Here is a 16,874-nt window from a genome sequence, read left to right on the forward strand (position 1 = left end):
ATTCTGAATTGTGCCTTTCCTAACATTCCAGAAGTATTTCACAAAAATAAATCCTATTATTCAGATTAATATTGCAATAATCTTCAATTTTTTTCAAACATACGCATTAAGACTTTGGTAACTGAGTGTCAAAAACCAGGCAAATAACAATAGCAATAACAAAACATGACTTGTCTCCAAATTACAAAGTCCACCTTTGAGGCCTCCCTGTTGACAGCACACAGGCTTTTGTGGCAAGAAGGTTCCTTTTTCCTCCTTTTCTGACAAGTTTTGCTCTAACTTAGTTATCACAGAATTGTCTTTCAAATCCAAACTGCTTAAGCAGGTATATCAAAATATAGAGCCATACAAGCTGTCAAGCCTTACCATTCTCTCAGTGAATTTCAAATGATCACATCAAAAAGAATCAGTTTAGTAATACAGATGCTTCCTTCCGTTCTGCAACTTAAATGACCACCACCATCCTATGATGTACTGAACACAACCTAACAGATTTTGATAATCATAATTTAGAAAAGCAGTAGAGCTGCATCTATTCTAGTTAACAATTGCTAGTTTTAAATGTTACCTTTGATATGACCAACATTCTGATTCCTGATTTACAAGCCTGTCCTGATGACCAATATTCTCCTTTTACTATTTAGATTAAAAAAATGGGAAGATTCTTTTAATTATTTATTACAGAGAGCCTAAACTCTATGACTTCTCACAGCTTCAGTAATTTTTATCCACATTTTGGAAGTGGAACGTTGTCCTCTTTGTTGTTGTCCAAGTGTATGAATCTAAAATTAATGTTAAGGTCCTGGTCCTCTTCTGTAGTCCAGTTCTGAAAATTAGCAGAATGTGCTACCTCTTCTTTGGGCATCACTAGCACTAGAAAATTCATGTTTTCATAACAGGTAAAAGTTCTCATACTGAGAGATAAAACCAGGTGTTTGTATGATACAGGTTACCACTTTCTTTTGTTAAAAACTCAGTGAGAAGCACTTCATTTTGCACATGCATGCAGTACCTCAAAATTAAGTAAACAGCACCATCAATCATTTAAATTAAAATATTGGCTCGTCCCTAACAAAAACTGATTGATAGGTATCTTATGAAGTTCCTGTAAATTAACTGTTAGATTTTAATTTAAGCAATCCCTACCAAAATAGACTGCTTTTACAATACTCTTTTATAATTAACAAATCACTGTTTGATGCTGGATGTTATAGTAATGAGGCTACATCTACTTTGTTCAAACTAAACTAATTTGTGTGCTGATAACATTCCTACTTAAGAAGTGGAACTTGAAACACTTACTGCTTGATAAGGCTCTCTGAGGCCTTCACCTGTTAAGCTTTAAAGAAGCAAGAAGTCTATCTACACACCAAAATTATGTCCTGAGATTTATGAATCTCTTGTGCAACATCTCTGACTCACAGCAGAACACGTTGTTCACTCAGGAAAAAGAACACTCAGGAAAGAGCAGGATTCAGGGACACTTTGAAATGGCAAGCTATATTCCAAACCTGGCAACTATCTCCTCTGTAATAGCTCCCTGTTTTGCCACTGAAGATATTTGAGCCAGGACAAGATCTAGAAGAGAACAGACTAGTTCAGTTGGAAAGGACCTACAACAATTGTCTTGTTCAAGTAATGACTGAGGTATCGCCCAAATACCCCATAATAACAGGCTTGGGAGACGAATTGTGTCTCTAAGAAGCTTGTTCCAGTGTTTGACCACTCTCTTGGCAAAGAAATGTTTCCCTATGTCTAGTCTACACCTCTCCTGTTGCAGCTTGAACCATTCTCATGTACCTTATCACTGGATTCCAAGGAGAAAAAATCAGCACTTCCATCTCCTCTTCACCTCCTCATGGAGCTGTAGAGAGCAATGAAATCACTCTGAGCCTCCTGTTCTCCAAATAAACCAAGGCGAATGTCCATAGCTGCTCCCCATAAGACATTCCTTCCAGTCCTTTCACTATCTCTGTTGCTCTCCTTTGGATGCATTCAAGGACCTTCACTGTTCTTAAAGGACACGGCAACAAACTTAAAGCTAAGGCAACAGACTGTGAAGACTCACTTTAATTGATTATCTTCTGTTATGGAATCCATTCCTGCTCCACAACATACAAGTCTGTTTTTCTATCACTTTTCTTCTTTCTTTACACATTGTTACCAAACCACCTCAGCACCCAAGGAAAAAAATTCCCATGTCTATGGGAACTAGGAGGCAGGAGGCTGTGTCCCCCAGATACATCAATACACACCATTATCTTTAACAGGTTTAAGACAGATAGACCACATAAAAATTTCATGGGAAGTACAATTCAAGGGTTATTTTACCTAGCTGTCTTCTCATCTCTAAAGGTCTTTTTCCACTGGGATCCAACTTGTTCTAGGAACACTATTCCACTTGAAATACACACTTCCATTAGCTGGCAAGGATTCCCATACTGTTTCAGCTCCTCATATATAAGTACTTCCTTCACACACCAGCTTTCTTTACCAGATGCATTCTATTGTGAGTTTTGTGCTAAAACTGGATTTGACAAGAATGGTCTTGACGTTCACTTTACAGAAAGGAATTAAAGTGGCAAAATCACATGGTAGATTTTTAAAAAGAACACTAAACTCAAAATATACTCAACTTGATACAACTGAAAAATGCTCAGTTCTCACAAAGTGGGTTTTATCAACTTCTATGTAAAGCAAATCCCAAAGGATTAAATGTGACTTTTTCTTACAAACTTTTGGCCTTCTTTGTCCATTGTGCTCCTGCTTTATCCAAAGCACAACAGGCTAAAAGTGATAGAAACTTGGCCACGAAGTTCCAAGTGCCTGCAGAAGGAATCATGTTGTATAAAGCATAAATGTGAGCTGTTCTGTTGATTATGATCAGTTTTTTAAAATTCTGGATTATTCAAAGGTTTTATTTGTGTTCCTTTGAGCTACCTTTTGTGAGATAGCATATTTTGATTCATTAACATTAAATGAGTCACAGAAACAAACAAACAAAAAGATCAGTCCCCTCCTTTATCGACTACTTGCTGCCCCCATAAAGTCTTAGGAAAATATTAGACAGAAATTGAACAATCTATTTTTAGGTGAAATTTTAGTTCAATTTGGCAGGATGAAGGTGAGCTTAAGTGAAGTATTATCAAAAGAGATTGGAAAACTCTTTCATTAACAGAAGCTGCACTGATGATGATTTTTTTTTTGAGATGGAGGATTTTCTGTTATCTGAAGTTTTTTTGCAGACATATTTTTCTATTTTAACAGTAATTAGACTGTTAGGTTTTAAGACAGATCCAATACAATGGCACACTTACATACATGATTAAAGTCAATCAGATGAGGAAGAGTTCCTCTTATTTCTTTTTTAAGAGTGACTAGTTCATTATGCAATGTACTTAATATGAAGAAATCTGCTAACTTTTAACAGCAAAATACTACTGTCCTACTGTCTGCTCATATATATTCAATGAAGACATCCTTCCTATGAACAAAGTACACATACTTTAACCTTTCAAACAAGAATTTTTAAGCAACCTCTAATATGGAATCATTAAAACCACTGCACCTTAGAGTCTAAGTTTCTCAATTTGATAATTTGTGAAATACCACAATGAAATTTGAGAATACAATATTAATACATTTATTTTGATGAAATGAACACTTCTTCTGGTTATCTCTCTTCACATGTTTGAATCACTGTTCATTACCTCTGTAGCAATTAATAACACTGACAATTAATTGGATTATTTTTTTTTTTTAAAAAAAACCTAAAATGTGAGAAACTTCAGCTACAGAAATGAAAGAGAAGCATGGGGCAGTAGAATTTGCCAACTAAGATATATTGAGGGCTAAGAATTCTCTGTGTCTTGATAATGCCAGTCACTGGGACATCACAGAAGTTCAGAGTTCATAACTTCTCTGAAAATCACATCACATCATCAGTCTGGCTCTAGGCTCCGAAAAATTAAGCATGTGGCACAGCTGCTTGTAAAAGTTATTTAGCTACTTCCATCCTGTCCCTGACTTTCGTACTTCTTGGACCTGGAAGAACTGTTTTAACTGAAGCATGGCTACCACATCTAGGGGTCTATAACACTAACTTATACTGCCAGTGACAGCTCTATTCTGTTCTCCATGATGCTTTATCCTTGATAGTAGGAAGCAATAACTGTGTGTGGTTTTGTTTGGTTTGGGTTTGCTTTTTAAATACAGAATATCTTAATGAATGTCTTTACTTGCATATAAATTGTTTCTCTTTAAGCTTTTTTAAACAAAACAGTGGCACTACACATAGTATAGATAAAGGAGAATGATGTTTTGTGGATGTGTTTGGAGGTGCTACCTTATGCATGGTTTTGCCAAATAGGAAACCTGCAACTGTCTCATGGAATTGTCTCAGGAAATAAATATATTAAAAATGCACAAAATGGCTGGCACCGTGTAAATTAAAGCATTAAATTCATTTCTAAATCCTCTGAGCCCTCAGTTGCTAGAGATTGTAGTCGATAGCAGTAAAAAAAATTGCCTCCTTGAAATGTGCTTGGTAGACAGCAGCTTGATGATTGGCAGCAGAAATAGAAGACAAACGAGAAAGCCTTCAATCTGCAGCTGATGCACAGGAAGAACATGGGGAGCTGAGTTTACAATAGAGAAAACATTACCAAGCTAATGGTACAGGCAATCATTTGACCACCATGCATCTCTGATAGCAGCAGGGCATCCATTTTCAGTTAAGTGTTAGAGTACCTTTTTGCTTTCTCTGACCACTGCAGGGGTAAAACAACCCAGTGCGTGAAACCCACTGACTGGTAATAAATTACTATATTGGATACTTTTTGTTTTCTTTCAGCAATGACTTTACTGTGCATTCCTGCTATCATTACCAATTAAAGTGGAGATCGCGTTAGCAAGCTATATCTAACTGTATATCAGTCCCTATGCTCCAATTGCTTTGGCAAGTATCACAGGGTCAAGAGGCTCCTTTGACCTTTATCAGCTAAGTCTCTCTGACCACTCACTATTTGAGGCAATCTCAGCTGAACAGATGGACACTTTTTCAGACTCTATAAAGCTCAGAATATAAAGATAAATGAAATTGTGTTTCAGGCTTCAAACTGGTTTATGAGCATAAAATATTGTTAACAAGTTCCACAAAAACCTCAGATTTCAAATAGCATATCTTAAACCTACACCATGAGCACTGCATCTCTTTATCTACTAGGAAATTTGGCATTTTTGTTGCAGCTTCTACAGATAAAACTAAGAACTTGATACAACTCACATGTCTAGTTAGTATAAAGTCAATCCCAAACTTAGAAATCCTAATTTAATTAATTTCATCATTAAAAGAGAAACAAAACAATTAATAAAGCCTTTTACCATGACAGTCAGAGCAGCATATAGGACATGATTAAACAGATAATTCAGTGGAAGAATAGTAAAACAGTTGGATACTACAGAGCATTCAGAAAAGGCTTGGAGCATCATTTCAAATGCCCTCAACTTAAAATTTCTTAAAAGCCCTTACTCTTTAAATTCCTGCACCAAAATTTTAGTCATACAACTCATAAGAGAAAGCTTCAAATTCCCTGCAAGATGCTTAAAGAACTGGCAATAATTACTGAAAAATGTGGTCTTGCAATCATATTTATGTATTAGTAATCAAAAAATGATCTGTTGTTCAACAATAACATTGAATGCTCTATTATTTGAGATAATCATATCAGTAAGCCTGCTTTAAGTTCATAACCTTAAGTATCAAATGTTATACAGGCTTAACTAGGTTCAAATGCTGAAAATGTCTTAAAGTAAACGAACTTTTTTTTTTTTTTAAAGTCTAGCTTGGTTTTCAGAAGAATAGATTTCTAAGTGGTAAAAGGCTGATCTGCATCTTTCTGCAGGATGTCACTGACATTTCATAGAACACTTCCACAAAACTATTAGTCTTTCATTCTGCTATCATCCAAACTCAACCAATTCAAAACAGTCATTTGCAAATACACAGCTGTCTTATTTTCTTGTTCAGCTGAAAGGACTAACAATTGAGGATAGGTGTGAAGATGCATTTAGTTAAAAATAGCTACAAACAGCAGGTATAATTGAAATAGCTCGTATACACATACCTGTCCAAAAGAGCCTGCATAGGAAGTGACACAAATTATCAGCTATACTTTGATCCTCACCTAATGACCATATTCACCTTCTAATCCAATACAGTTCCTATTGGCAACCCACACATGCACACTCCTATGGCTAACCATGCCTACGTCACTTGGAGCTTCAAGTTTAGGGAGCATGTGAACAGTGCCCGCCACCCTAAGTATCCCCAGTGTTTCAAAGTAGGCAGACAAGCCAGGTCTATCCTTTCCAAAGCAATGCTGGCCTTATGCATAGGGTGAAGATTATACAGAGGAAACACATTTATTCTAGCGAGGTCACTCATATTCTTCCCTTCAGACGTTCACTTAGTCATAGGACATAGTTTCTTCTTGGGGGGGGGGGGGGTGGGCATTAAGAAATTTTTTTCATATTCATTTACCCTTTTTAAACCCCAGTACTCAGTTATAAAGAACTAAGTGCAAAAAGTCTGGAGCAGTACCCCAGTTTACTTCCATGTGCAATCTATGCTTGTCATGAAGCTTCATCATCTGGACAACTTGCAGTCCTAAATAAACATGTCCATTCATGATGAATTTTCCCATATAAAGTAATTTAAAGAACTGGCTTTAAACTTTCCTTACATTATTTCAATTGTTATTATTCATTATAACATTTCTCATCATATTACTGAGGATGCCCACATCCCTCAGAAACACACAGAAAAGGTGGCAGGTTTTTTAGAGCTTATACATCAACAATATTTGTCTACCAATTTAACTGCAACATAAGCAGAGTCAATCTCTTTCCTTCTAACACCATAATCTTTCTCCTTTTTCTTTTTCATCCCAGTGGAGAATGTTACTAACTTAACAGCACTTCAAACAGTAACTCTGGCATCACTCCTGAAGAGTTTGTAACACAATGTATATAATTAAGCCACGGAGTCTTCAAGCTCAAGCTGTGTGATGAATAGACTAAATAACTGGATAAACTCCCTCTTTTCATCATGTATGGAAGACCATCATCAGGCAGATTGTTGGCCAGATGGATCTATTGGGCACAGTCAATTTTTAATTGTTCAGTGAGAATTGCTAACATGTCTATTGCTCAATGTAGAGATCTGGTATGAAAATTAAATGTTTCTCATATTTTGTTTCCATGCCCACACTGTCTGCTTCTCCATCACAAATATTGTACTTAAATTTTTCATTGACTATAATGTTAATGGACACACAAAAGTGATCCTGGAGACAAATCATAACATGATATCACAGAATAACTGGTAAGTAAAGCTAATATATAGAATATCAGTTTGCAACAGCAGGATACAATTCTACACTTTGTTTTTCAGGAAAACATTAAGAAATATATATGATATATAGGTAACTTTTACTTTGCTCTAGAATTCATATCACTACCTGTCTTGGTGCACACTATCAGAAAAGCAATTCTAAACACAATACCTTTGACAAAATCTCTTCTAACATTTTTATTATAGAAAGAAAATAAAGTTGAACTGGAGATCCACTCATCTCAAAATAAGATCTGCCTTTGACATGGACAGTCTGTGCACCATGAAAAGTTTAGATGAAAGAGAAGAATAAGGTATTTTAAATGAAGTCTTAATAATTTAAATACTAATTATTAAGATATACCCAGTGTATTTGAATACATTAACTTATCTGGAATGTAGAACTAAATTTCCTAGTCATATCTTTAGAAATATACAAGGCTCAGCAATGGGTAGTAGCCACAGCATTTTCAGTCTTACTCAGCACCTTGGAAAAGCAGCTGTTAAGACAGAACATCTGCCATGTTTCCTAGACTATCAACTGGACAAACAATGCTTCAGCAGTCCACAAAAACACAGACTACTGACTCACAGACCTAGGAATTATTATACTGAACAATTTCCTGGATGAATGAACATCCAAATATCTGAGAGAATAATGCTCAATACAGAGATCCTGCCAACATGACCTTAGAAAGAGGGTAAAAGCATGAGAATATTGCTTTGTCCTAAGAAGGATTGATGCATATAAAAATTAAGTTACTAACCCATAGCTGGCTGCTGACTCCAACCAAAATAACGTATTTGTCCTGGGCTGCTCTGATAGTGCATTTCACAAATTGGATTATTAGAGTCCCACCCATAAAAGTTAGTTACATAAAAAGGATTACATAAAAACTTAGTCAGGTGACCTCGTAAAGAAAAAAAAAAGCATGTGATTAAATTCTTAAATATTACAATCCTGTCTACCTTAGAAAATTATATTCTTGAAAACTCAGGTATAGACAAGTTGGACTGTCTTCAGATCCTATATCATTCTAGGATGTATCAGGACAGCTGCCAAATCTCTGCACCCATAGATTTCATACTGTTCTTTCTGTAAAAGCTGTTCAATCTTACTGAAGCCACTAGAACTGCATAGGCTTCCAAGAGGCTACTACTTGCAAACACTCTCAGACAAACCTGGTTACCCAATTCATCATTTTCTGTAAGCTTCACAAGAAGCAAATGTGACTACCAGAACAAATTAAGGTTTGAGCATTAATATGTAGAGAAAGATGTCAAGAGAACAGAAGTGTAACCAAGTGCTGTTGCTTGGTTTGTTTTAAATTGAACCAGCTTAGTTTAGTATTTTATTTCTCTTATGTAACTGAGAAAAAAGATTCAGTTAGTTACCAGAAGGAGACTAGCAGATAGCAAGTCTTTCTTTTGCAGAGTAAGGTTTAGTGTTGCAAGTCCTAGATCTGGAATTGCATTTAATGTGGCAAAATATTTTTGAGAGTCATCATCCTTTTTCTTTGAATAGCTGTGTGAGGCAGAAACCTAGTAAAGTCTCACATATCTGAGCTCCCATTTATACTTTTCTTCAGAAATGTTATGTTTGTAATAGAAAAGATTATCCCACGTGTAAAGACTCCACCATGTCATGAATAGCAAAGAATTCTGAAGAACACTCCCGGACAACAAGATAAAGGTTATAACAAAGACTATGTAAACTTTGCAATTTTAGAATTGCAAGGAAAGTATATTACGAAGTAATTACATTTTAGGGACTAAAAATTAGTAAAGCTAAAAGACAAGACAGGAAGATTCAAATCGTATATGATACCACCCCCAGAAATAAAAGAAATTATCCTTAGTGAACAATAATACATCTCAAACAGCACTTGAGTAAGACTGAAACTGTATGCTTCTATCCACAAAAAACAAAAGGAACTTTACTAGAAGGAAACTGCAGCATGCCAGTCGAGGTATGATAGAGGACAAAGAAGATGACAGTAACAGACAGATTAGGTTCAATAGATGGTCCTTCAATGTGAAATACTTCATAAAGACTATTGATATTGACCTTAAAATTATTTCTAGGAGAACACTGTAGCACCTTCTTTAGCTTTAGTATAGAACCCAACTAGTTGACTAGGCAGTGAAAACAAAAATGTAAGTCAGTTGCCTTCAGTATAACAATAGAAAAAAAGTCTGTAAAAGTATCTAAAAAACAGTGCCCAAAGCATTGAAATAAATAGATGTCTAATTCTCAGATTTCTGTGAGCCTGTGTTGCTTACTATCCACGTCTTTAAGAGTGAAATGTGCCACAACAACACAATGCTAGCTTTTTACTTTTATTTGGCTTTGAGGCTATCATCAGCTAAAACACCGAAATCAATAGATTCTTGACTTAGTGGACCAATTTAGAAAAATACAGTAACTTTCAGTAAAGTTGATATATGTTCCAAGCTGTCAACATCTCTAAGCATCATGATGCCTTTTTGACTGATACCAATTTAGTCATATCATTCTGAAGTTATTACTTCGCTGTAGTTATATTGTTGCCTTGATAAAATACTTGCAAAATTACACAGGAAATGCAGTACTGAAATGCTTTGCATCTGAGTTACTGGAAAAAAGTAACTACACCTTCATTTCTTCACCCATTTTCATATTACACTTCATGAATCCACTACTAAATATAGCTTCTGAACACCACTTTCAATAAAAAAAAAAAAAGGAAATCTAAATACCCTGGCAGCAACAACATAAACAGCATAAAAGTTTAAGTTTCATAAACTTCAAGGAGAAATCTTTCAGTTTAGCTTCTTACCTATTTCATACAAATGACTGAGATTTGCAATTCCTTAGTAATTCCTAAATAATAATCTAATTATTACAAAAGGAATTAAATGAAAAGAATCCACATCTAACATACCATTGTTTATTGTACCACTCCTGACTTCATATTTAAAACGTATTTGTGCTTGTAACTTACTTCCATTTTTCTATTCCATTTTCCATCAGTAAGATTTAACTAGTAGTGATTTTTCCAGGCTTCCAGGAACAATTTTATTTTCAAATTGCATATTTTACTATATTGAAACAAATAACTGCTATTATTCTACAGCCTTCATTTGTCTTTTACTTACTCCATGCAGCAATGTAAAGTAGATATTGCTTTTATTATTTATAACTTCTGTCCATTCTTGCTTCTTAACTATAAAAATAAAAACTTTGGCTTTCCTCTAAGAAAATACCTGTTTCAGAACTATCTTACCTTTACATATTTTGCTGAGAGCTGTTAATATATGCTATTACATAAGTGACTAAAAAGTTATTTAGAACAACTAACACTAGTTATGCCAATTTAAAATGTTTAAAAGGCATTTACAAGTGTTATAGTAACTGGTATTTAACTATACTCTGGTAATAATAACTGTATAAATCAAAAAGACCATTTACAGACCTTGCATAAATCCTTATTTAGATATTTTGACTCCACACAGTAGGGCTCAGAGTATTTTAAGTAACTGTCAAGTGAACACGTCAAGCAATAAATATAGCTAACTTCCTACAGAAGTTTATATGTAAATAAATACAATGAAGTCGTCATATGATGCACTGAAGCTGTATTTTTCAAGCCAGCTTTTCACACAGCTTCAATTTTCAAATATAACTATGACTTAAAGGTATAATGAGAGCTAGTTCCATATAAACACCATGAACACACAATCTAGTGTGCAGTCTATTGTAATTAAGACTAGTGATTCACTACCTATTGCTACTGGCCAGGTATCATAGCAACCTTGTGTCACTGAATACTGCTGGAAAACTGTTCAGCACCAGCAAGAAAATGCTTCAGGAAAATCTACAATGACACTACAGATTGTCAGCATCTGTGGGGGTTGTTACAGGGAGAACAACAAAGAAATTTAAAAAATCCTATGCTTAGAAAATTGACAGCAATACTACAGTAGCACTACAAAAAGGAAAAAAACCAGAGAGGAAGGAAAGACCTTTTTTGTCATTAGGTACATAACTTATGTACCCACATCCTAATATCCATCCATACAAGCTGGGAGCAGAAATAATGCTACATTACCACACTGTTTATGTATATCCACAAAGTACTGTCTGGTGGGGGATATTTTGGATTTTTTTTTATTTTTTGATGTTTTACTACACACCATCATTCATCACTAACATTAATGTAAAAATAAAAACAAACTCACTTTAAAAATAATATTTAAACTTCCATAAATGAACTCAAGATAGTCTTGTATAAATCCACAAAAAGAAAAAAACAAGTTACTATGAACAAGAACCCAATATTGATTTTTCTGCGGTGCAGTAAAGCATCTCCATTCTATTTGGCTGCTGTCAAAGCCACTCTTTAACAGCTGGAGTCAAATTGCACTATTTACAGCAAGAGCCCTTGTCAAGTGGACCATAAGTATTCTAACAACACACTATTCAAATGGCACTTTGCCACACAAATTGCTGACTTGATGAATACCCTATGTCAATGACTAAGGCCAATATAAAAGTTTCATTTTTATGAGAGGTTTTACATTCACATATTAAGTAAAGCTTTCTTGAGGAACTATTAAGCTATATATTTTGGGTCTTTTGACATTGAAAATAATTAAAATCTGTTTAAATATAGCAAGGGGATTTGACAACATTAATATGGATCTTGTGTTAACTGCATTTGTCACACTCATCTGTTATTGGTACTCCCACTGGCACGTGCAGTACAATAAAAGAATTAAAATGGTCAAAACACCATGAAATCAAAGCATTCTGCTTTTGTATCTGTGATTTACATGATGACAAACATTTTGAAAGGAAGCCTTTGAAGCTGGACTGTGACATGAGGATATTTTTCTTGTTTCTTTTTTGGATTCAGACCATTACTTTTCACATGCTATTTTGTTTAAAAAATACTAGTAATGCTAAAACAAAGTAATATGAATATTATGAAAAATGCTAACTCTTACTTGACAACTTGATGTGGACAATCTCATTGTACAAAATAAGGACTACTCAAAAATGTAACACAAACAGGACAGAACTACCCCTTGTTTTCTGTTCCATAAATCATCAAAAAGGAAATCTTATAAGAAGTTAAAATTGACTGTTTATTTTTTTTAAAAAAATAGAAATGTCACTAACAATTTAGTGTGTTGTTAAATTTCTAATACACAATTTGCCAAAGAAGCAAATTGATAATGAAATACTCATTTTATACTAAAACCTTTTTATACTCTGAAAATTTCATGATAGTTTCATTTGTGTGGTCATTATATGCTTATTAATCTGGTATGGAATGTTGAACTTGCATATCCACAGAACTCTCACTAATTTCATGGCATCTGGATATCAAGAGACTATTTCAAGTTTCCTGCATAAGAACTAAGAAATAAAATGGACTTCATAAAAAGCCTTAAATTCAGCTGTAACAAACCAGTGTTAAAAAAAAAAAGGCTGCAGAGCCTTTTGTGTAGGTTGCATCGGGCTTCTGGAATAGCAATAAGGGGACTTCTATTGTTATAGTCTTCTCAGGTTCAGCTACATCTCATACATTTAGCCTCCAGCATCTCCCAAACCAATCTACAGAATGTGCTCTAATGGGCATAGAGGTGAGAAAAAGCGCTGTATGTAATAGATGACAGATTTTTGATGAATGAAAAGCAGTTTCCCAAGTATAGAACTTCATTTGTTAGGAAATTTGACTAAAATAATAAGACTATAAGAACAAAATAGATGAGATATAAAAAGCTATTTAGACAGTCACAGCGAAGGCTAGGAGATATCAATAATATTTTGTCAAAAACTTTTAATTGGGACAAGATAATTAATTAACAGTGCTTAAATGAGAAAATGGAATATTTTATCGAGAAATCAGAGCAGTTGAGATGTATGTCTGATCAAGAGAAGCACCATAAACTATGATTACATGTCAACTAGCGCCTATTGTAATATTACTTCCAATGTAAGATCATGGTAATTCCCAAAGCTTGTTAAATTCTACATTTCAAAATTTGTCAAAAAATTATTTTCTAGTATTCCATGAGCAGCACATTTTATTTCTTGACTCTTTGTTAAATCCATGCAATTTTCAATTTAACAGGTATGACTGAAACCACACTCCAAGCATAACTACTATAACTTTTTTCTGTTGTTCCTCTTTAAAAAGGCAAGAAGAAACTATTCCTTTTTGTAAAATAACAGTGAGATCAGATTCTGTGTCAATGGCCAACTAGTGCACCATCTGCCCCACAACATGCTCAGCAGGATTACGCTCTAATAAGACTTTTCAGAAAATAGGATCAAAAAGAACTTTAGAAATCAGACTAAGGTTAGTAAAAGGTCAAAGAAAAACATTAAGAGTTAAACAACAACCATTACAAACTCAAAGTGATATGTAAATTTGTAGATACAATAAAGGGAAAGACTAGAAAAGAAAATTCAAGAATGAGGTCTTTGATTAAGCTATACTTTATAAAACTTTTGGAACATCCAGAATTTCATTTATCACAATTAATAAAGCCAGGGAAAGGCCAGAGACCATTCTGAAGGCTGTTTCCACATCAGTTGAGGGAAAGCATTTTTAGTGTTCCCATATTTGTGCAAAGATATTTAACTACGTTCAGGATTGAGGAGTTGCAGACAACTTCCTTTTTATTGCAGAGAATGGAATTCTCAAAACCCATTAATTAAAAGGTATCTTAACGCAATAGTCTCTTAAGATACACTCATCTCCAGAGCTCAGTGAATATATTCACTCCTGATGCACAGAGTTTTCAGAAAAATATTTGTACTATTAAATTGCAATCTGAATAAGGTATTATCTAACATCACTGAATTTGAGACTGCATTAAATTTCAGAAAGTTTTAATAATTGGTTTTACATTTGGCAAATACAGGCTTTTAAAATATCTACAGATAACTGATAAAAATATTGATATATCTAGGCCACAAGCAACTATTGCATTGTCAGTCTTACTTCTTAGTATATGGCGTCTCTATATTCATTTTCTCAGCTTTAGCAGCACATTAACACTGGTTTCAGTATGATATTTCCTTCTATTATTTTTTCAAAAGAAAAAGTATATATTTTCCATCAGTCACAATTATTTGGGTTAAAAATTTCTATTAAAAAAAAAGTTAGATAAAGCTAAGTACCAAATCTCTCCTGAAGACTATCACATCTCTTCTTAGCCTTGTATCTCACAGGGAACATGACAACCCTCTTTTTAACCGATGAGGTGCCAAATGTAATTGCATGAATACAAATGTAAGTGATCTGCACTCTATTCCAAAGCAACATTAATAGAAAACATCCTATAAGAACTAGCATTGAATGCCAACAGGAACATGCAGTTTCATAGAAAAGCAATAGTGGAAAGGCCAGTAGCATTATATCAAGATGTGTTTTTTCAAGACAAACATGTGATCTGGAGGGTTCTATGATTCTGAAGGTGCTGCTAATTGGTGCAGTGATAAGTCAGAGGCACAAGGAAACAGGGTCTAACGGTGCTAAATCTCTGAGAAAAATCCTTCTGAGATGATCTACTGGTGACCTTGCATAATGTACTCCCTCATCTTCCTCATTTGTTCTATAAAACAGGGTTGAAAGCATAAACACTGAAATAGCTGGAACAAGCTTTCATAAACTTGAAACTAAGCCTCCAGGCCACTTGACCAGGGCTATACACCAGTAAAGGTTAAAGAATTTGCATCACAAATGATTGCTCTTCAATCTTACCTTATCTGAAGACTTTTCTCTATGAGTAGAGCTACCAGACACCATGCCATGCTTATAAGAGCTAGAATGTTTGTATCCAGTACTTTTATTTCTTTTTGAATCTTGAGATACAGGAAGTAGAGCATCTGCCACTAGGTATTCTGAATCTTCAATGGAAGTAAGAATTGCTTTTGCTGTTTCACCTGTTTCATGTCTTTCCAGTGTGCCTAGAGAAAAACAACAGATGTTGTAATTTTTATTTTTTCAAGCAACTACATTATTTTGTATTTCAGTACAAGTATTACAGGATTAACATAATATATTTCATGTGAGCAGATATGTCACGAAATACAGATGAGACAACTAATTGCACATTTTCTGGACCTTAAACTGTAATTTTTACACAAGGGTCTATTCTACAGCATTAAGCTTTATTTTCTAGTATAGCAATATCTGAAGAAGTCACTGCAACAAATACCTTTGATTCAAGCCACAAGAAACTTAAACCAGATGCAGTTTTCAAAAGAGGCAGAGGAAATTCTGAATACCACTTGCTCTCACAATCTCCAACACATACACTTGTTTTCTTCTCACAGAGTATCTCGTCACAGATTATATTATTAACACTGTAAACAATAACATATTTATGTAATATTTTAGTGCTGTCCTCTAGTGTTCTAGATTATAAATAGCAGGGGTAAACTCAAAGTTTTCCTTCCATTCCTAAAAGCCAACTTTACCTCTGACACTTAACACCTATATCACATGTAGCCTTATATTCATATTCCTGACTACTATGTTCCAGAGACTATTTCATCACTTACATGGCTCTAGGTAATGCAATTCCTTTAACTGTTACATCCAGTTATTTTAGTAACAGTTTTATTTATAAATAGCTTTAGCTATTATACAATTTACAAGTAACAGTAATAATTAACATCAAAAGGTATCTAAACAGAGCTTAAATTCATTTGAAATGAGCTTCTTTATTACATGCTACACATATCCTATGGGAATTAAACTCATAAGAAATATCTCAAATGGCACATTTCCTATAAATATCAGAGACAAAAGACATGTGAAGGATTTTAAAAGTATTAAATATCTTCTATAACATGAAACATTTTTTCCCTTAAGCTTGAATTCTTTGTAGCCTCAAGTAATACAACATGAATTTTCCCCTCTCACTGCTACCAGAAAAAAAATGTATAACATGGAAGTTCTATCAGTTAATACCTGCTAAAAATATTGGACTGGGATTGAGGGATCTCATATGATAAGTGTTTGTGTATGTATGTTTGTATAAAAATCTCTTTATCTGAAATTATTTCTTTGAAACTCTTCCATTTCTGTTTACTGTATTATCACCTTTGTTACTTCCATGGTCAACAGTCTTTTGAATTCAGGGCAGAAGAAAGTAACTGATCCTTTGTCTCCTATGAAATCAACTGAATATCATAGATTATTATAATATTGCACTATACAAACACGGATCCGCTCCATTTGTTTTTCATGTCACTTTTTTATCCCTCCCCAGGACTTACAGCTTGTAATGATCAGGGATCATTACAGAACTAAATATTTACTGGCAGGAAAGCAAGTTGCCCAAAGATCTTAACAGTTAAACTATCTAAAAATATTTCAAAACAATACTGGCTACAAAGCTCCCAACATTGTAACATTTCAATAATTCAGGAATACAAAAAACAATATTAATAGATGCCTACAAGGAAGGATTATGA

General features: G+C 34.3%; 1 protein-coding gene across 4 annotated transcripts in view; it reads right to left on the reverse strand.

Annotated features, from left to right (window-relative positions):
• The window catches only part of WDR72 (WD repeat domain 72), a 118,417-nt gene that overhangs the window by 58,316 nt on the left and 43,227 nt on the right, over positions 1-16,874 (reverse strand). For all 4 annotated transcript variants that reach the window (XM_061999429.1, XM_061999431.1, XM_061999430.1 and 1 more), the window contains exon 14: positions 15,154-15,359. In XM_061999429.1, coding sequence (XP_061855413.1) covers positions 15,154-15,359 — 206 coding nt within the window. The remainder of the gene's footprint in view (positions 1-15,153; positions 15,360-16,874) is intronic.

The sequence above is a fragment of the Colius striatus genome, chromosome 7, assembly GCF_028858725.1.
Source record: "Colius striatus isolate bColStr4 chromosome 7, bColStr4.1.hap1, whole genome shotgun sequence".
Classification (NCBI taxonomy): Eukaryota; Metazoa; Chordata; class Aves; order Coliiformes; family Coliidae; genus Colius; species Colius striatus.